Genomic DNA, 21,681 nt, shown 5'->3' on the forward strand with positions numbered 1-21,681 from the left:
ATAATACAGTTTTATCGCAAAACTAAGTTGTGGCGGATCGCGCGTGTACCTTTTTATATGGTGAATGCTGTTCACAAGTGATGCAGTCCTGTTGGGCCTTGAGCAGATTCTGCCCTGTTGGACGGGAACTAAGTCAGACACTGAATCAGAATAAAATCGTGCTTTTTTTTTTTTTTCTGTGCCTTTTTGATTTTGTATTTAAACCTGTGTATGTGGTCTGTTTACTAACCTCATGCTTGGCTTGTGCTAGGAATTATCTTTTCAGCCTCTAGAATTGTATGCCTATATACATAAAATATATTATAGAGGAACAAAGTTCTTTCTTTCAAACTTTCCTTTTTATAGAATTATGTTTTTTTAGCGGTTGGTATGGCACTAAACTACTCTTGATTGCTGAATCATACTGTCATCTGCCTTGTAGCTGAGGGTGGTAGTCTGCTTTTCACATCACTACATATATATATAAAATAGGTCTTATAAGACCATGCTTGTCAATTGCCACTGTCCATTAGAACCTGGCCCCATTGTCTTGATATCTCTGCATTCCTGTGTACAGAGGGGAGGGCATGGCTGACTACAGCCTGGAGTGTAGGACTGAACGCCATGATATGAAATGGCCTCTGGTTCATTTGCATTCTTTTGATTGCAATAAAATAATCTTTCAGTTTAGTTACTGTAATTTATGGAATTTCTTACGGGATTTTCAAGTTGCCAAATACCAGCAAAAGCTGGATTTAGCTGTAGAGGCCAGTAGGAAAGTGGACCTAGGTGGACTTGATAAGAGAGAATGTCACCATTGTGGTGTTCGGTGTCCACCAGTGATCCAAGAAGCAGGCCCGAGGTGGAGCTGTTGAAGATGGCTCCAGACACTTGCAAGAAGCGGGAGGGGGGACAGTATTTTTGAGTGGATGCCATTACTATGTAAAGGATGTTGGGGAGGCGAGGGTGGAACATAGGAGGCATCGCCTGCACATGGCGCCATCCATCTGAAGTTGAGATCTGCGAAAATTGCAGAATCTGAAAAATGTTTTTTCTTATGCTATGCAAATGTATAGCAAAGTAGAGATGGATGGGCCATAAAAGGTGGAGAAACATGTCTTTTGGTAGTACTGATGTATGTAACTTATCTGGATGCTTTTTAAAGGGCCCCTGTAAAAGAAAAGTACTTGCCTATCTGACAGGCAGTAGGTTTAATTCTTTGCTCTTTTAAATATCTTGAGGTTTACTACCATCTGACACGTCCAGTTGGGTTTGACCACTGTGTGCCGTGGTTTCACCCTTCAACCCCTCCACAGATCACTGCAGAACAGGGCAGTGTAGGTGTTTGTCAGAAGGAGCCACAAAGCCATCCAGCCTTTGACCGCAGCGTCACCTATTTTTTTTTATTGTGGTGGGTTGCTGGTTTAGGTTTGTTCTCCTAGAGACAGGGTCACTTCAAGCAGATGGAATGAGTTCCTCTTTAAGATACTGGTGATTTAAATGTGAAAGTGACCTAGTTCAGGCCATGTTGAGTTGAGCCATATGTTTTTTCTGGAATGCAGGAATGGCAAGATGAAAAATTCCAGAACATAACGTGCCACTGGCAGTGCAGTCAACATGCAATGCCCGTTTTAAGTCCACCACATAATCCCTCATAAGGCTGCACAGTATATATACTCCTATGGCTTCCTCTGCATTGGCTGCAATTCTCGATCTAGTCTGATATCCGTATACACTGCTGTAAGGTTTGCACACCTGATACACACTTATGTTCTGTCCCATTCAGGGGGAACTATAAATTCTGCAAACCACGTTTTACCTTCTCGCTTCATAGGGCCTCCTACTATGAGATCTCTGTGGATGACGGCCCCTGGGAGAAGCAGAAGAGCTCTGGACTGAATGTGTGCACAGGGACTGGATCCAAAGCCTGGTAATTTTGTGTGAATGTTATTTTTATTTGAATGAAAGTAAAGGGTACACCGTCCAGACTTGTCATTGTAGGACCATGTACAGCAAACGCATATATTTACACGGATCGCAGAGTTAGAAATAGGAGACTCTGGCACTCCCTGCACATTACAGAAGATTTAAGTATAACTAAAGGCCAATCCTTTCTAGTTTTAGACAGTGGAGAGGGATTAGGTCACCTGTCAGAAATGTATTTTGGTCTGAGCCCCCATCAGGGAGATTCACCCTATTTGTCCTGTTTACCATTATCCTAGAAAGTGAAAGTAAAAGAAAAGCCCACATTTTGGGTTGTCCCCAGAAAAGTAAGAGGGGGCACTAGTTCTGTGGACCGGTGGGGCATCACAGAAATTCCCTACATTTGCAGGGGCTTTCTCTCACTTCCCGTTTTGGCTATGGGACAAGAAGTGAAGGTAAATCTCCCCAATGGGACACAGACTGCAAAAAATAAACCAGCAAGGGTTATAACCCTGCCTTACTCTGTCAAGATGAAAAAAAGTTTTGCCTGTCGTTCTACTTAACCTTGACGCTGACAGTATGCAAATATGTGGCCTCTTGGCGTCTGGGCCTTGACGCAGAGTTTCCGCGTATTTGCGTACCATTTGAAAACACATGTGCTGGGAGCACGCACCCTGCGCGCTCCCAGCATATATGTCGGACTCCCGGAAAGGTCCCGATCTCCCCTTGCGATCAGGACCTTTTCCGATCATGTGACTGCTGTGAGAGCGAATTATGGCGGTCACATGACCCTAAAACCCAACCCCGCCTCCCGGCATCTGAAACCTCTTAAAGGGCAGGAGGCGACGGCACAAAGAGGTTAAAGTTATTGTACGCAAGATGCAGAGTAATGTGATTGTAAACCCTTACATACAGTCAGGTCCATAATTATTGGGACGTCGACACAATTCTAACAGTTTTGGCTCTATACACCACCACAATGGATTTGAAATGCAATGAACAAGATGTGCTTTAACTGCAGACTGTCACCTTTAATTTTCGAGGGTATTTACATCCAAATCAGGTGAACGTTGTAGGAATTACAACAGTTTGCATATGTGCCTCCCACTTGTTAAGGGACCAAAAGTAATGGGACAATTGGCTTCTCAGCTGTTCCATGGCCAGGTGTGTGTTTTTCCCTCATTCTCCCAATTACAATGAGCAAATAAAAGGTCCACAGTTCATTTCAAGTGTGCTATTTGCATTTGGAATCTGTTGCTGTCAACTCTCAAGATGAGATCCAAAGAGCTGTCACTATCAGTGAAGCAAACCATCATTAGGCTGAAAAAACAAAACAAACCCATCAGAGAGATAGCAAAAACATTAGGCATGGCCAAAACAACTGTTTGGAACATTCTTAAAAAGAAGGAACGCACCGGTGAGCTCAGCAACACCAAAAGACCCGGAAAACCGCGGAAAACAACTGTGGTGGCTGACCGAAGAATTCTTTCCCTGGTGAAGAAAACACCCTTCACAACAGTTGGCCAGATCAAGAACACTCTCCAGGAGGTAGGTGTATGTGTGTCAAAGTCAACAATCAAGAGAAGACTTCACCAGAGTGAATACAGAGGGTTCACCACAAGATGTAAATCATTGGTGAGCCTCAAAAACAGGAAGGGTAGATTAGAGTTTGCCAAACGACATCTAAAAAAGCCTTCACAGTTCTGGAACAACATCCTATGGACAGATGAGACCAAGATCAACTTGTACCAGAGTGATGGGAAGAGAAGAGTGTGGAGAAGGAAAGGAACTGCTCATGATCCTAAGCATACCACCTCATCAGTGAAGCATGGTGGTGGTAGTGTCATGGCATGGGCATGTATGGCTGCCAATGGAACTGGTTCTCTTGTATTTATTGATGATGTGACTGCTGACAAAAGCTGTAGGATGAATTCTGAAGTGTTTCGGGCAATATTATCTGCTCATATTCAGCCAAATGTTTCAGAACTCATTGGACGCTTCACAGTGCAGATGGACAATGACCCAAAGCATACTGCAAAAGCAACCAAAGAGTTTTTTAAGGGAAAGAAGTGGAATGTTATGCAATGGCCAAGTCAATCACCTAACCTGAATCCGATTGAGCATGCATTTCACTTGCTGAAGACAAAACTGAAGGGAAAATGCCCCAAGAACAAGCAGGAACTGAAGACAGTTGCAGTAGAGGCCTGGCAGAGCATCACCAGGGATGAAACCCAGCGTCTGGTGATGTCTATGCGTTCCAGACTTCAGGCTGTAATTGACTGCAAAGGATTTGCAACCAAGTATTAAAAAGTGAAAGTTTGATTTATTATTATTCTGTCCCATTACTTTTGGTCCCTTAACAAGTGGGAAGCACATATGCAAACTGTTGTAATTCCTACACCGTTCACCTGATTTGGATGTAAATACCCTCAAATTAAAGCTGGCAGTCTGCAGTTAAAGCACATCATGTTTGTTTCATTTCAAATCCATTGTGGTGGTGTATAGAGCCAAAAATGTTAGAATTGTGTCGATGTCCCAATATTTATGGACCTGACTGTATATCCACTGAAGTGACTGGTCTCAAGTGATGCATACAGATGAAACGAATCCTCCAACATAAGTTGTACCTGTTTACCTGCAGTCTCTCATCTCTATATTCGTTCAAGTTCCAGAATTCATAAAACGGGGGTGGGAGCTGCAATTACACGCTGCAGAACTCAGTGAGGGAACCTCTGAGAGCTGGTTGGAGGGAAGAGGACCCCCCCACAGGAACAGAGCTGAGGCTGTAAATATGCTGGAGGTCTCTCCCCTGTAATCATTTTTTCTTTTTTGTTAGGAAAACTCATCAGAAGTGATTCATGCTGATAGCAGAGGAACGAAGCAGCAAACAGAAATGACACTTGGTGCTCTGGATAGAGACTAGTACATATTATAAAGGGATATGCTTTGTTCATATTTCATGTCTGAGGTTTACAAGCACTTTAATACATGTGGGGAACCACTAAAATTGCAACACATTTGGAGTTATTACCCCATCACATATTGATGTAATTAAAGACAAGCAGTCAGACGTCAGGAGCCTATGGTGCAGTCACTGCTACATATCACAACTAAAAATAAAGTGCATTTGCGCTTAGCCTGACATCTGAGTCCTCGTGATTTTTAAAAATTCTCTTCTGGTTTGGTTTCTAAGGATAACCCTATAAATGTATACATTTATATACAAAAAGTTTTTAATAATGACTGACCAGCATATCCCTTATCCGTTTGTTATTGTGGATATCTACATTCATCTGAATCTACAGCTGGTAAAAATGTCAGCTCTTGGGGGGCCACTAGCAATACCAGTGACTAGTCCTTTCCGCTCAGCTTGCCTTTCTTTTGAACATCGCTTCCAAAGTTCTTCTGTAACATAACAATACAGATGCATAAAACAATTTGACCTGTTGGAGTTGAAACCCAGTGTCTGTTTACCTTTAGGAATATCCTGAAGATTCCTGATACCTGACCTCTATTTTATCCACCAAACTTAATAGTGCTCCTTGGTATGTGTCCCTTCTGTACAACTAAAGACTGGAAATTAATGCTGATTATATCTAGACAATGAATTGATCCTGCACTCTATGTAATTGAGAAACATTTGAATCGGAATCACTCAACGTGCATCCTTGGCTTACAGAAAGAATTAAAGGATTGCTGTATGTAGTCTGATTTCAGCTTCTTTATGTTTCAGGTCTTACAATATCAACAAGATGGTGCCACAGACTGTGGAAGAAATACTTCAGATCGGTAAATCGATTCAACATATATACAGTGGATATAAAAAGTCTACACACCCCTGTTAAAATGTCAGGTTTCTGTGCTGTGAAAAAATGAGACAAAGATGAATCATTTCAGAACTTTTTCCACTTTTATTGTGACCTATAAACTGTGCAGCTCAATTGAAAAACAAACTGAATCTTTTAGGAAGGGAAGTAAAGGTAAACAACTAAAATAATGTGGTTGCATAAGTGTGCACACCCTCTTATAACTGGGGATGTAGCTGTGTTCAGAATTAAGCAGTTACATTCAAAATCATGTTAAATAGGAGTCAGTATTAACCACTTGCCCTCCTGACGTTTTACCCCCCTTCCTGACCAGGCCATTTTTTGCTGTTTGGCACTGCTATTTCAACTGGTAATTGCGCGGCTGTGCAATGCTGTACCCAAACGAAATTTATGTCCTTTTTTCACACAAATGGAGCTTTCTTTTGGTAGTATTTGATCAACTTTGCGGTTTTTACTTTTTGTGCTATAAGCAAAAAAAGACCAAAAATTTTGATAAAACCCCCGATATTTTTCACTTTTGGTTGTAAAAAATATCCAGTACACTCCGTTAGTTATAAATTTAGGACAAATGTATTCTGCTATATGTCTTTGTTAAAAAAAAAAAAATCTCAATACATTATTAATTGGTTTGTGTAAATGTTATGGCGTCTACAAACTATGGTGTGTGTGTATAAGTATGTGTGTGTGTATAATGTGTATATGTGAGTGTATGTGTATGTGTGTATATATATATATATATAGGAATTTACGTAGCCTTTTCTTTCTGATTGCCTATCACACTTCTTGAGGTGCTAAAATGCCAGGGCAGTACAAACCCCCCCCCCAATTACGTTTTTGACAATCCTTTTTGGAAAGTAGACATCCCCAGGATTTTGCAGAGAGGTGTGTTGAGTCCATGGAACATTTTTATTTTTTGCCATAACTTTTTTGAAAATGACAATTTTTTTTTTTCTTTACACAAAGTTGTCATTTTAATGATATACCCATGTCATGCATGAGCAATATATGTGGAATAACACCCCAAACCACATTCTTCTACTTCTCCTGAGTATGGCAATACCACATGTGAGAGACTTTTTGGCAGCTTAGCTACATATAGGCCCCCAAAATCCAATGACCATCTCCAGGCTTTTAAAGGACATATTTCCTCATATCACTTCCCACTACCTATCACAGTTTCGGAGGCTCTAAAATACCAGGGTAGTACAAACACCCCCCCCCCCAATTGACCCCTTTTTGGAAAGTAGACACCCCAAGGAATTCAATAAGAGGCATTTTGAGTATTTTACAGATATCATTTTTGTGACAGGGTTTCGAAAAAGAAAAAATAAAATAAATTTTCTGTTAGTTTTGTTAGTTTTTTTTTTTTTTTCACTTTTAATGCGAATGCATTAATATCCCCTATAACTTCAATGGGCATTGTCATATATTCTTTTTTGAGGAATCTGTGGTCTATCAGACTCTAGATATCTCCTCTGCCCTTACATTATCTAATCTCACCAAGATGGGTGTGATCAGATGCTTTCCCAACTTACAAATGGTGCTGTTTATATCCTGAAGTGATGAAATGCTCGTAGCTTCCGTCATTCTGGTCTCTGATCCACTCTATAGTCAGCCAGCAGATCTGCCTGTGAGACAGGAGAGCCCAAGAAAACTGTGGAAGGCAGCAGGAGGGGGTGATGTCCCTTCCCGCTGCTTGTGAAAACAATTCAGCTAATTGGCCACTAGGATTGCTTTTAAATGAAAGCCAATCACCAGCTTCAAAAAAACAATACCAGGATGATGGCTGTAGCTAGAGGCATCATCCCGGTATAATCACTCAAAGTCCAGCGACGTACCAGTACATTGCTGGTCCATGTTGGGCATATATGTAACAGCAGAGAATACGGGTATACGATGAATCGGGTCTGTGGACCAATATGACCGCAATTCATTCTTTTTGTAATGCACATGTTGAATGCAAGTCCCAAACAAGTTTTAAATTCAGAAACCGTGATAGGTTTACATGCGAATTGTCTGGCAAGAGCTGAATTTGTGTGGGCAGTGATGTGTTGTGTGCGTTTGCAGGTGCGTTCACACCCCAAAATCGTAAGCGACACAAGATTGTCACTTTGCCCAGAGCTGCTGCTCGCCCACAAAATGTGGGTAAGCGGTTGGCAAGTAGTTTAAAAAAAAAAAAAAAAACCCTTAAGATAAAAAAAAAAATTCTCAATATGGTATTTTTTATTTTATTTATTTTTTAAAATTGTCTTTTAAATACTTTTATCAAAATAGTACAATGTTACCATAGTAACATTGTAATACTGTGGGGGGGGGGGGGTGATCAGGGAAATATATATTTTTTTTTTACGCTTTGCAGGAGAAATAACAGTAAGTTCTGCAAAGCTTGCTGTCATGAATCTTAATTATTCATGAACTGTCATCAATGAGTTAAGTTTTTGACAGCTCAAGATAGTGGTCTGGAGCTGGTACAGGGTGCTGTGATTGGCCCCATGTATCATGTGACATCTATGGACCAATCCGCTCACTAGGAAGAGAAGCAGAGCTGTTATGAATGAGATTGATTCATAACAGCTTTGCTTACATTGTGATCATGTGATCGCATAGCTGATCACCGGGTTCCGTTTCCTGGGAACTTCATTCCGCTTTGTCCGCCGGACACAGCAGTTGTGGTTGGGGAGCGCTGTGCACCCAATCTGGCGCGCAGTGCCCCCTTGTGTTGGTACAGCTAGAGCAACGTACGAGTACGTCGCTTTGCCTGTAGCTGCTGCCCGGCCGCAATACATTGCAGTCGGGAAGCGGATAAAGTGCCTCTGGTTAACCCCAAATAAAGTTCAGCTGTTCTAGTAGGTCTTTCCTGACATTTTCTTAGTCGCATCCTACAGCAAAGCCATGGTCTGCAGAGAACTTCCAAAGTATCAGAGGGATCGCATTGTTAAAAGGTATCAGTGAGGAGAAGGGTACAAAATAATTTCCAAGGCATTAGATATAGCATGGAACACAGTGAAGACAGTCATCAAGTGGAGAAAATATGGCGCAACAGTGACATTACGAAGAACTGGACTTCCCTCCAAAATTGATGAAAACAAGAGAAGAAAACTGGTCTAGGCCTACAGCAACATTAAAGGAGCTGCTGGAATATCTGGCAAGTACTGGCTGTGTAGTACTGTAACAATCTCCCGTATTTTTCACGTCTGGGCTATGGGGTAGAGTGGCAAGACGGAAGCCTTTTCTTACGAAGAAAAACATCCAGACCTGGCTAAATTTAGCAAAAACACATCTGAAGTCTCCCAAAAGCATGTGGGAAAATGTGTTATGGTCTGATGAAACCAAGGTTGAATATTTTGGCCATAATTCCAAAAGATATGTTTGGCACAAAAACAACACTGCACATCACCAAAGGAACACCATACCCACAGTGAAGCATGGTGGTGGGAGCATCATGCTTTGGGGCTGTTTTTCTTCAGCTGGAACTGGGGCCTTAGTCAAGGTAGAGAGAATTATGAACAGTTCCAATTACCAGCCAATATTGGCACAAAACCTTCAGGCTTCTGCTAGAAAACTGAACATGAAGAGGAACTTCATCTTTCAGCATGACAATGACCCAATGCATACATCAGATCAACAAAGGAATGTCTTCACCAGAAGAAGATTAAAGTTTTGGAATGGCCCAGCCAGAGCCCAGACCTGAATCCGATGGAAAATCTGTTGGGTGATCTGAAGAGGGCTGTGCACAGTAGATATCTTCGCAATCTGACAGATTTGGAGTGTTTTTGCAAGGAAGAGTGGGCAAATATTGCCAAGTCAAGATGTGCCATGCTGATAGACTCATACCCAAAAAGACTGAGTGCTGGAATCACATCAAAAGGTGTTTCAACAAAGTATTAGTTTCAGGGTGTGCACACTTATGCAACCATATTATTTTAGTTTAGTATTTCTACTTCCCTCCACCTAAAAGATTTCAGTTTGTTTTTCAATTGAGTTTTACAGTTTATAGGTCACATTAAAGGTGGAAAAAGTTCTGAAATGATTTATCTTTGTCTCATTTTTTCACATCACAGAAACCTGACATTTTGACAGGGGTGTGTAGACTTTTTATATTCACTGCAGGATCATTTTGTTCTAATATAGCCAGTGTGTACTTTTTTTTTTTTTTTATACTACTGGTATACCAGATAATGGGTCACTTCTTACAATATAGCTTTTTGTCTTTTTTATAATACTGGTATACTAGATAATGAGATAATTATCTTACAATATAGACAGTTTGTCTTTTTTATTACTAGTATTGCAGCTAATAGACCCATTTTATTATTATACGGGATTTATATCGCACAGTTTGCTTGATGCTTTGCTATATAAAGGTTGACAGTACAGGTACAATACACCTCAATACAAGAAGCTTACTAGGGTCCTGTTCGTGAGAGCTTACAATCTAAAAAAGGGCAAGTGATACAAAAAGGCAATAGTTTTGAGGGGATGAGCTGATAGAGAAAGTAAAAGTTTAGTTTTTAGGCAGAGGCAATTGAGATGAGTTGTGATGGGTCACTTAAAGTCGGATGAATTGGGTGGGGAGCTCCAGAGGATGGGAGAGGCTCTGGAGCAGGTAACGAGGGAGCTAGAGAGCAGGATGTTTTAGGAGGAGCTGTGTATATAAATTTATATATTATCTGCTATACTCATAGAGCAGATAATAAGACTCTGTCCTATTATGAACATAAAAAGAAAAATGTAGCCACTTGCCCTCCAGAGCAGGGGTGGACTGACAACTCATGGGGCTCCTGTGACCTTGCCCAAACTCAAAAAAGCCTATGAAAAAGGTACCAGGGGCATCTCATGGGGCCCCCTACTGACCCCGTGACCTCGGGCAGTGCCCAAGTTTCCAAATGGTCAGTCCGCCCCTGCTCCAGAGGATTTACCCCCCTTCCTGACCAGGCCATTATTTGTGACACAGCGCTGTTACTTTTACTGACAATTGCGTGGTCATGCAACGCTGTACCCAAATGAAATTTTTCCCAAAATTGAGCTTTCTCTCAGTAGTATTTGATCGCCTGTGTGTTTATTTTTTGTGCTATAAACAAAAAAACACTGACAATTTTGAAAAAAAAAAACAATTTTTGACTTTTTGCTATTAAACATGTCCATTTAAAAAATCAAATCTCGTCATAAATTCAGTCCAAAATGTTTTCTGCGACATGTCTTTTCTAAAAAAAAAATTCCCAATATGTGTAAATTAATTGGTTTACTTGAAAGTTAATTCATCTACAAATGGTGGTATAGATAATGGGATTTTATTTATTTTTACTAGTAATGATCAGCTACTTATAGCGGGACTGCGGTGGGCATTCTGACACTGGGGGGACTTGACTTGGTGTCACTGACATTCCCAGTGACACCAATACAGTGATCATTGCTGATAAAAAGCACTGACACTGTACTAATGACACTAGGCAGGAAGGGGTTAACATCTGGGGCGATCAAAGGGTTAACTGTGTGGTGTTTCACATTATGTGCTGTGTGTGTGCTGTCCACTGTAAGCACACTGCTTTGTGCTATGCATAGCCATACAAAGCAGTGTGCAGGAGCTGACAGGGGAGAGACCTCTGTTGTTTATACACAGGTCTCTCCCCCATCAGTAATACTTGGTAATCACCGGCCGAGACCTGGTAATTGACAGCCAAGGCCATGTACAGCGGTGCGGGGTAGGGCTTATGTGCGCTCCCTACCCGGAAATGTAAAATCATATAGATATATATACCGTATTTGCCGGCGTATAAGACGACTTTTTACCCCTTAAAAATCTTCTCAAAAGTCGGGGGTCGTCTTATACGCCGGTATAACATGACATGACACTTTTTAGGGGGGCGGCGCGGTGCCGCCGCCGCCCCCCCCCCCTTCCCCTAACGGAAGGGACACTAAGTACAGGGGTGGGCAGGGGCTATTTCTTACCTGGTTCCGGTCCCACGACGATCCGGTCCAGGAAGCGCGGCTGCGCCTTCAGTTCGGCCACTGGAGTTCGCGCGGCTGCTCGGCTCCGCCTCCTCACCAGCGATTGGCCGCCAGAACTGTAGCTCAGGAAAGGCACACAGGCGGCCAATCACCGGCGAGAGGGTGGAGCCGAGCGGCCGCGCGAAAATCGAGTGCAGGACCAGCAGGTAAGTGGTCAGTGTAGAGGTGCTGCTGCAACCACATATGCTGGCTGCAGCAGCACCATACGAGAACAGTCAGCAAGTGTCAGTGGGAGGAATAGTGCCCCATCATTGGTGTCACTGATACCAATGATGGGGCACTATTCCTCCCGCTGATACCTATGATGGGGCACTATTCCTCCCACTGACACCAATGATGGGGCACTATTCCTCCCCCCCACTGACACCAACGATGGGGCACTATTCCTCCCCCCCACTGACACCAACGATGGGGCACTATTCCTCCCCCCCACTGACACCAACGATGGGGCACTATTCCTCCCCCCCACTGACACCAACGATGGGGCACTATTCCTCCCCCCCACTGACACCAACGATGGGGCACTATTCCTCCCCCCCACTGACACCAACGATGGGGCACTATTCCTCCCCCCCACTGACACCAACGATGGGGCACTATTCCTCCCCCCCACTGACACCAACGATGGGGCACTATTCCTCCCCCCCACTGACACCAACGATGGGGCACTATTCCTCCCCCCCACTGACACCAACGATGGGGCACTATTCCTCCCCCCCACTGACACCAACGATGGGGCACTATTCCTCCCCCCCACTGACACCAACGATGGGGCACTATTCCTCCCCCCCACTGACACCAACGATGGGGCACTATTCCTCCCCCCCACTGACACCAACGATGGGGCACTATTCCTCCCCCCCACTGACACCAACGATGGGGCACTATTCCTCCCCCCCACTGACACCAACGATGGGGCACTATTCCTCCCCCCCACTGACACCAACGATGGGGCACTATTCCTCCCCCCCACTGACACCAACGATGGGGCACTATTCCTCCCCCCCACTGACACCAACGATGGGGCACTATTCCTCCCCCCCACTGACACCAACGATGGGGCACTATTCCCCCCCCCCCACTGACACCAACGATGGGGCACTATTCCACCCCCACTGACACCAACGATGGGGCACTATTCCACCCCCACTGACACCAATGTTGGGACACTATTCCTCCTACTGACACCAATGATGGGGCACCATTCCCCCCACTGATACTAATGATGGGACACTATTCTCCCCACTGATACCGATGATGGGGCACTATTCCTCCCACTGGTGTGCACTGGAAGAGGGGTAGTCTTATACGGCGAGTATAGCCCAAACACTACATTTTAGCAGGAAAAGTAGGGGGGTCGTCTTATACGCCGGCAAATACGGTATATGATTTTGCGCACCCCTGCCGCCCTGTAGCAGTATTTCTGCTATAGGGTGGAGGGGAAGCTGTTACACTAGTAAATGTCAATCCTATGATCATCATGACAGCCTCTGTTATGTTGTTATGGAATAAAGTCTGTGCTGAATAATCCTTACACTGTTATACAGCTTATCAGTTGTTTTCTTGTTCATCAGTTAAAAGCCACAAGAATCTGAATCTGACATTGGACAGCGACTTCGTAGAGAGAGGTGAGTTTGTACACATTTCACCTAGAGAGTCTCTTGTGCATTTAAAGCAATCAATGAAAACTTTGGGAAAGAGTACTGGAGTTCCGAGGTGACGGATGTGCTTTCCTTTAATCGGATGCAAGCTGCTGGAAATTGACAATCTTTCTGCATCCCCCTTTGTCTTTGAATCCCCCTATAAGCATCTTCAGAGTTCACATCACTAGTTGAATGGCAATCACCCATTTGCAAACAGTGACACACGAACCTAAAATAAATACGCCTGTTTTCTGTAAGCCATGTCATTTTACAGAATATTTCTTTACAGTATAATAAAGACCAAAGAGATCTGAAAGGGAGTCGGGGATACAGATCTGGGGAAGCACCAGTCAGAGTGTTAATGGGTCTGGTCAGACATACCCCCCTGTAGTAGAGAACAAAAGAAAAGCGCGCACCAACTACTACAGTCTAGATCGAGCTTCCCCAGCTCTGTGTTAGAGCTGCATAACCTTTGACCAGTGTTGGACGAACATTATCATTGTATTCGATCGACCGTCCTCTGGTCTGAGCCCCTGAGTGCAGGAGGTGGATGCGTGTCGACCAGATATACCCCCCTTTACTTCTCTGCACTATCAGGTCCACCTGTCAGGTTTTCAGGTGGACCTAATCGGAATGTTTATGCATTTCTATGGTGTGTAAACGTACCGCCTACCTCCAGGTACAATTGGGTCCGCTGAAAAAAAAAAAAAAAAGGCTCCATCCGTTTTTATTTAGGCAGAGCGGATTGAAGGTAGCTGGATGGTTTCTGAGAGTAGAGTCTGTTTACTCCCGACTGCCTATAGAGTCATCCGCCTGCATTTCTGAGCTCACAGATCCCTTGCTAACAGGAATGGAATCCCCCCCCCCCCACCAAAAGCACTAGACTTGGAGAGCAAAAAGCACACTTCCAACTTAGAGGAAATATATCACGTGTAGGAATAAAAGGTTTCATTCACACAAATGTAATTTTTATTTTTTTTTAAATCAGAAGTGATGTTTATTAGTCATACAAATCTCAAAATGACAAAGCAAATACAGAATATCAAAGACTCAATCATTAATAAACCGAACAACATAATAAATAAAACCCACACGGATGTACCGTATTTTTTGCTCCATAAGACGCACCTGACCAGAAGACGCACCTAAGTTTTAGAGGCAGAAAACAGGGAAAAAAATATTCTGAACCAATGGACTGCGGACACAGTACAGGAGATGACCAGAGACTGCGGACACAGTACAGGAGATGACCAGAGACTGCGGACACAGTACAGGAGATGACCAGAGACTGCGGACACAGTACAGGAGATGACCAGAGACTGCGGACACAGTACAGTGAATGACCAGAGACTGCGGACACAGTACAGGAGATGACCAGAGACTGCGGACACAGTACAGGGGATGACCAGAGACTGCGGACACAGTACAGGGATGACCAGAGACTGCGGACACAGTACAGGGAATGACCAGAGACTGCGGACATAGTACAGGAGATGACCAGAGACTGCGGACACAGTACAGGAGATGACCAGAGACTGCGGACACAGTACAGGAGATGACCAGAGACTGCGGACACAGTACAGGAGATGACCAGAGACTGCGGACACAGTACAGGAGATGACCAGAGACTGCGGACAGTACGGGAGATGACTGCTGACCTTTGGGGAGGGGGGGGAGTGGGTACCTGAATTTGACAGGTACCCGCTCTTACTTCTGCAGAGTTGTTTTTTGGTTAGTGTCAGCTCTGCAGCGGGACCTTACCTGTTCCTCTATCCAGCGCTGCGCTGTCTTCCCGGCTTCTGTAGTGTGGGCGCTCGGCTTGACAGCCGGGTGCCAAGTGTGCATGCACGAGAAGCGCTGCGCTTTGTGATTGGTCTGGCGGCTTCTGGGACCTGTCATGTGTCCCAGGTGCCGCCTTACCATTCACAAAGAGCACTGCTTCTTGCGCATGCACACTTGGCACCCGGCTGTCATGCCCAGTGCCCACACTACAGAAGTCGGGAAGACAGCGCAGCGCTGCAAAGATGAACAGGTAAGGTCCCGCTGCAGAGCTGAGCGGCCGGCCCGGTATTCTGACACGGCGGCAGTGGAAATACAGGACCGGCCGCTCCATATTCGCTCCATAAGACGCACTGACATTTCCCCCCCTTTTTTGGGGGGACAAAAGTGCGTCTTATGGAGAAAAAAATACGGTAATTAGGTGTAAAAACGTAAATGGCTGTACTTGTCTCCGCAGCAGCAGGAACGTGGCATGCTTTTTGCCTAAATACAACCGTGTGCATTTGCCGTTTACTTTAATGTTTTGTTTTGTTTTTTTTCAGTTACCAATAAATATAACGACTCTTTGATATTCAGCCCAGAGGAGCAGAAGATGTTTTTCAGTGTTCGGGAACCGATTGCTAACAGAGTCTTCTCTAGTAGCCGGCAGCGTGGATTTACCTCCAAGTAAGTGTTGCTCTTGGAGTCAGTCAGTTGCGTTTTGGTGTCCATTTAGATGTAGAAGTACAGCGACTGATCTGTATTCATATTTGGGGGTATTTGAGGAGGTGGCTTCTTTTCAGATAACAGGCTGACGTCTCGCTCCACCAAGTAGAATTGTTAGGAAGGTACGCCAGTCTGTTACAAGATTACTACATTACTCTTACCCCACTCCACTTGAAAATGAGTGTGTCATGTTAAGCCGCAGTGGAGAGGGTCTCAGGACCTGAGATGACCCCAGGGGAGAATTCTACACTTACTCCCTTTAGCACCTTTCCATTGTCTGTCATACTGGCTTCAGGTGCTCAAAGTTTTAAAGAAAACCCGTGCAGAGATGCATGTTTAGGCCACCATTGCTAACCACCTTATGAAAATGCTAGATGCCTGGCAGCCAGGGATTTTACTCTGACTAGCCTGCGGTTAGTATGCAGCAAATTAAATTTGTCATGTCTGAACTCTTGATATATTCACTTGTTCCTTGTCTTTACTGAAGCCATTCGAATAGTTGACAGGCAGGGAATTAGCATTTTTCAGAAGAGGTTAGTAATTGTTGCCACTGACTTTAAAAATGAAAATTTGTGCTTGGAGAAATAGAGAAGAATCAGAATGACAGCAACTAAGCCCTGATTCACATGTGCGTTCCTGAGGGCCACGTTCTGCGCGGGCAGGGGAGCCCATTCATATAAAAATAGACTCCTGTGCCCTACAACACGCAGAGAAGTCCCTGCACTTCCTCTGAAAACGCAGCCCGCAAGGGAACCTTGGTTCTCAGTACGGTTGCGATGTCCAGTGCGGGCGGCGTGCCATTAGAATTAATGGCCCCCGCGGGACCGCATTCCTCTGTGTGGGTGGTGCGACTGCACAGATTTTTGTGCGGATCCGCGGCGGCACCACCCGCACATATGTGTACCTAGCCTAAGTCATCCTGCTTAAAGCAGAACTGAACCTTCCTATTGTTTACAGTCAAAGAAGCCGCCATCTTAGCCTCTGATCTGCAGGTACAGCTAATGCTGAGCGTGCAAACCGTTATGACATGACACCAGACGTTTGGCTTGACGGTAGTTGTGCGCCAAAATGAAATTTCTGGTACCGAAACTGAAAATTCAGAATGCTTTTTGGCAAAAACTGAAAACAAAACAAACCGTTCTTAAAATGTTTTTTTTAATGCAATTAATGTGGCTGACAATTTTGGATTGAAGTCACTGGGGTGGGTGTATTTTTGCATGAAAGTCTACGAGGCACATGTATCGGCACCATTATCAGCAGCTTTTTTCCTATCGGCAAAATGCCGATAACTCTATTTTCGGTCACCGATTATATCGGTGCATCCCTACTTGACAGCTTAGATTAGAGCACAAGCAACTGTGACAGTTATCATTCACTGCTAAAAATCAATAAGCTTAGTTTTTGCTTTAATACAAAAGGGATAACAGGCGCATGGTGTGGCAGTCCATGTGTGTTTGATGAGTTCCAAATGAGCAGGGGTGAAAGTAGTCCAGCGGGCACTAAGGGCAAGCTGCATAGGAGCGCAGCATAACTCTGCAGAAGGGAAAACAAAGAAACACAGCACCTCTAAGTGTGTATTGTGAAGGTATTTAATAGAAAGATAAGTTGTAACTCACATCTTAGAATTTAAAAACCGGCTCATGGGTGAGAGGGTGAGACGTCTGTAGCCAGAAGTTGTTGTGTGTCTGATCCAGAGAGGAGATCGATTGAGTCCGCCAGCAGGTGGTGCTCTGCATGTGCAAAGTAGATGGTATGCCTGGTGGAATCTCCAAGGTTTCTGCCAGCAGATGGTGCTGTGCATATGCAGCATAGATGGTGAAGCCTGGCAGAGTCTCCAAGATGTCCGGGATCAGCACGTGGCGTCTGACATCAAAATGCGACACGTTTCTGAGCATGTGCAGGACGAGATGAGTCCAGGTGCGCTCTTTCATCAAGCAGGGCTTTTTAGTTTTTGCTTTAAGACTTCATGCACACTAGAAGCTAAACACTGGTAAAAAAAATTGCTGGGTTAAAAAAAATGCTAATATTTTTAAGTGTTTTTTCACAGCGTTTAGCACTGGGTGGAGCATGTAACCTGTTCTGAAAGTGAACTTCTCCTATTTGCTTCCTTTTGATCTTTTATAGGATGAGTGTAATGTTGGGGTTTACAGCATACACATACAAAGATTCTAGCGTCCATGTTTATATCCTGTAGGGGGTGTGTGCGATTTCTAACGTCCATGTTTATATCCCGTAGGGGGTGTGCGATTTCTAACGTCCATGTTTATATCCCGTAGGGTGTGTGTGCGGTTTCTAACGTCCATGTTTATATCCCGTAGGGGGTGTGTGCGATTTCTAACGTCCATGTTTATATCCCGTAGGGTGTGTGTGCGATTTCTAACGTCCATGTTTATATCCCGTAGGGGGTGTGTGCGATTTCTAACGTCCATCTTTATATCCCGTAGGGGGTGTGTGCGATTTCTAACGTCCATGTTTATATCCCGTAAGGGGTGTGTGCCATTTCTAGCATCCATCTTTATATCCCGTAGGGTGTGTGTGCGATTTCTAACGTCCATCTTTATATCCCGTAGGGTGTGCGTGCGATTTCTAACGTCCATGTTTATATCCCGTAGGGTGTGCGTGCGATTTCTAACGTCCATGTTTATATCCCGTAGGGTGTGCGTGCGATTTCTAACGTCCATGTTTATATCCCGTAGGGTGTGTGTGCGATTTCTAACGTCCATGTTTATATCCCGTAGGGTGTGCGTGCGATCACGGTGCTGGGATGCTTGCATGGTGGTCGATGGAGGAACATCGTTTGAGTTCAATGATGGTGCTATTGTATCTATAACAATGGCGGAGGATGACGCGCTGTGCACAATACTGCTGGACGACTAATCAGCACATAGAGGACACATACAGCTTCAACTGCAGGAGAGCACTCAATGCTGCCACGTATCCCTTTCACTGGTGATAACCCTCATCTCAGGACACTAAAATGCAACGTTATCGGTTCAGCATCACTGACCGGAATCGGCGAATGGTTCAGTCCTTCAAGATAAGCGTAGGACCCTGCAGACTGAACTCCTCTGCACACCGAACACCTTGCATGGGGCCTACAATGCTGTCTAAGCTGTGAATCTAGATCTACCCTCAGCTGTACCATCTACCATCCACCCACACCGATGCCAAGATCACATGACTGCCGTAATGCTCAGTCGTTGAACTGTTGTATATTTGTACAAAGAGATATATTATTGGCACTTCTAATGCAATTTTGATGGCTTGTCTGCCTTTTGCGTCAAGCTATTTTTAGCTGTTTTAAAGCTGCTTTTTTTTTTTTTTTTGCTGTAGCGGAAATAATCATTGGACATTGGGGTCATGTACCAACTGAATACCTCCTAATTACAGCCTTTTGATAAAAAATTATTGCTATATATAAAATATATACCCTGTTTGAACTTTTTAAAATCTTGAGTACTTTCTGTAATTCCGTAAAGAAGCGTTTTTGTGGATAATTGCAGGAAGTAGTTGGTGAATTGGCTACCGGTGTGATCTGGAACACAGAAACAGGGATGTGGTTCAGGTTTGCCCACTACCAAGGGTTTAACAAGGCCTGCAGGATGGAGATTCATGGTCCCGATGAATTCTAGTGCTAATTTATGTTGGGTGCTTGTTTTCTTTCATACTACAATGCACTGCTCAACCTTTGAACTATGGCCAGCAGGCTTAGAAGGAAAGGAAGCAATTGATCTGGGGGAGAAAAAAAAGTGGTCATCTTGGGATACGATTCCTGAGGCCCAACTGGCACAGCAAGCAGATCAATAATATTTAGGTCCAGAAGACCTTGGTGTCAGGAAAACATGTCAGAAGTGACTCCTAGTGATAGCAGAGGAATGAAGCAGCAGACAGAAATGACACTGTTCTTAATTGAGACAAGAACACACCATAGACAGATGTTTTGTTCATATTTCATATCTGAGGTTTACAACCACTTCAACCACTTGCCCTCCTGAGGATTTACCCCCCTTCCTGACCAGGCCGTTTTTTGTGTTACGGCGCTGCGTTACTTTAACTGACAATTGCACGGTCATGCAACCCTGCGCCCAAATGAAATTTTACGTCCTTTTTTTTTCCCCACAAATTGAGCTTTCTTTCGGTGGTATTTGATCGCCTCTGTGGTTTTAATTTTTTGTGCTATGAAAAAAAAAGACCGACAATTTTGAGGAAAAAAACTATTTTTGACTTTGCTGTTAAACGTGTCCAGTAAAAAAATTTAAAAAAATCAAATTTCATCATACATTTAGGCCAAAATGATTTCTGCTCCATGTCTTTGCTAAAAACAAAAATCCCAATATGTGTAAATTAATTTGTTTACGTGAAAGTCACAGCATTTACAAATGGTATATATACTGGGATTTTTTATTTTATTTTTACTAGTAATGGCAGCGATCACTGACTTATAGCAAGACTGCGGCGGGTATTCTGACACTGGAAGGAACTGACTTGGTGTCACTGACATCCCCAATGACACCAATACAGGGATCAGTGCTAAAAAGAAAAGAAAAAAAAAGCATTGACACACTACTAATGGCACTGGGCAGGAAGGGGTTAACATGAGGGCGATCAAAGGGTTAATAGTGTGCTGTTTTACTTGGTGCTGTGTGTGCGCGCTTCACTGTAAACACACTGCCTTGCATGGCTGTGCACAAGGTGACGGAGAACGGTTTCGTTTACAAACAGTTCTCCCTGTCAGAGATGCTCAGCAATCACCGGGTGACGGTGAGTACTCACTGCCCGGGATTCGGTGATTGACAGCTGTGGCTGCAAATGGTGACGTGGGTAGGGAGCATACACGCCCCCTACCCAGAAATGCAAAATCACACGTGTGTGTGTGTATATGTATGTATATGTGATTTTGCGCACCTGTGCTGCCCTGTAACAGTATATCTGCTATAGGGCGGTCGGGAAACTGTTACTGAGTGCATGATAGGAATTGGTCCATGGCAGGACAGTTATCAGGGAAACAAAAATGGGCACAACAAACTGCTAGCCAGTTTCTGTGTTGGGCAAATGTGGCCTATCAACAAGTATGTATTGCTGCTAAAGCAAAAAACATTGAGGTGATTTAATAAAAGGTAAATATATTGTGAAGTTGCTCCAGAACTTAGTAAATGAGGTAAAGCTTCACTTTACAAAGAATACCCAATCACATCCAAGGAAAATAAAAACCAGCATTTTTGCTTGTATGATAGAATCAGCAGAGCTTCACCTCATTTCAGAGCTTCCCTTCAGATCTGGAGCAACTGCACTGGCAGTGCACCGTATATTTGCCTTTAGTACATTAACCCCATTGCATTTCAAACTGGCTTACATACAGCACCCAGAGTGGATTTATTTCAATATATTTGTTAAAATCCTTTTAGCAGCCAAATACGCACTGCAAGTGTATGCTGTTGCTGAAACTATTTTTGAAAACACACTAACACCAGAGAACAGCTTTAGGGCACCCCCCCCCCCCAGCATGGTTTTTATAGAATTGAGGGGGGAAAAAAATGGCAACACTGAAAATACACAATTAGTTCATGCCCCCCCCATTGCAGTACCAAGCTTCCCATTTATTATTTTTTAATTAAAGCCCTAAAAATAGCCAGAATTTGTCAAAATGACTCCTAAGGCCCCTTACACACAGGTGATCCAATCAGGTCCGCCTGTCAGTTTTTGAAAAAGCGCTAACACCAGAGAACAGCTTTAGGGCACCCCCAAGCATGGTTTTTAAAGAATGTGTATTTTCAGTGTTGCCCTTCTTCTTTTCCTCAATTAGTACATGCCCCCCA

At 43.9% G+C, this 21,681-nt stretch overlaps 1 protein-coding gene across 2 annotated transcripts in view; it reads left to right on the plus strand.

Moving 5' to 3' along the window:
• NADK2 (NAD kinase 2, mitochondrial) overlaps positions 1 to 19,315 on the plus strand; it is a 65,705-nt gene extending 46,390 nt beyond the window's left edge. Inside the window, exons 8-12 of one of the 2 annotated variants that reach the window (XM_089689422.1) lie at positions 1,766 to 1,909; positions 5,636 to 5,691; positions 13,313 to 13,366; positions 15,703 to 15,826; positions 18,604 to 19,315. In XM_089689422.1, coding sequence (XP_089545548.1) covers positions 1,766 to 1,909; positions 5,636 to 5,691; positions 13,313 to 13,366; positions 15,703 to 15,826; positions 18,604 to 18,742 — 517 coding nt within the window. In that variant the 3' untranslated portion in view covers positions 18,743 to 19,315. The remainder of the gene's footprint in view (positions 1 to 1,765; positions 1,910 to 5,635; positions 5,692 to 13,312; positions 13,367 to 15,702; positions 15,827 to 18,603) is intronic. The other variant, XM_089689423.1, reaches the window with a different exon arrangement.
• The last annotated feature ends 2,366 nt before the right edge of the window (positions 19,316 to 21,681 follow it).

The sequence above is a fragment of the Staurois parvus genome, unplaced genomic scaffold (genome assembly GCF_062004578.1).
Source record: "Staurois parvus isolate SC_StPar_1 unplaced genomic scaffold, SC_StPar_1.0 ptg000475l, whole genome shotgun sequence".
Taxonomy (NCBI): Eukaryota; Metazoa; Chordata; class Amphibia; order Anura; family Ranidae; genus Staurois; species Staurois parvus.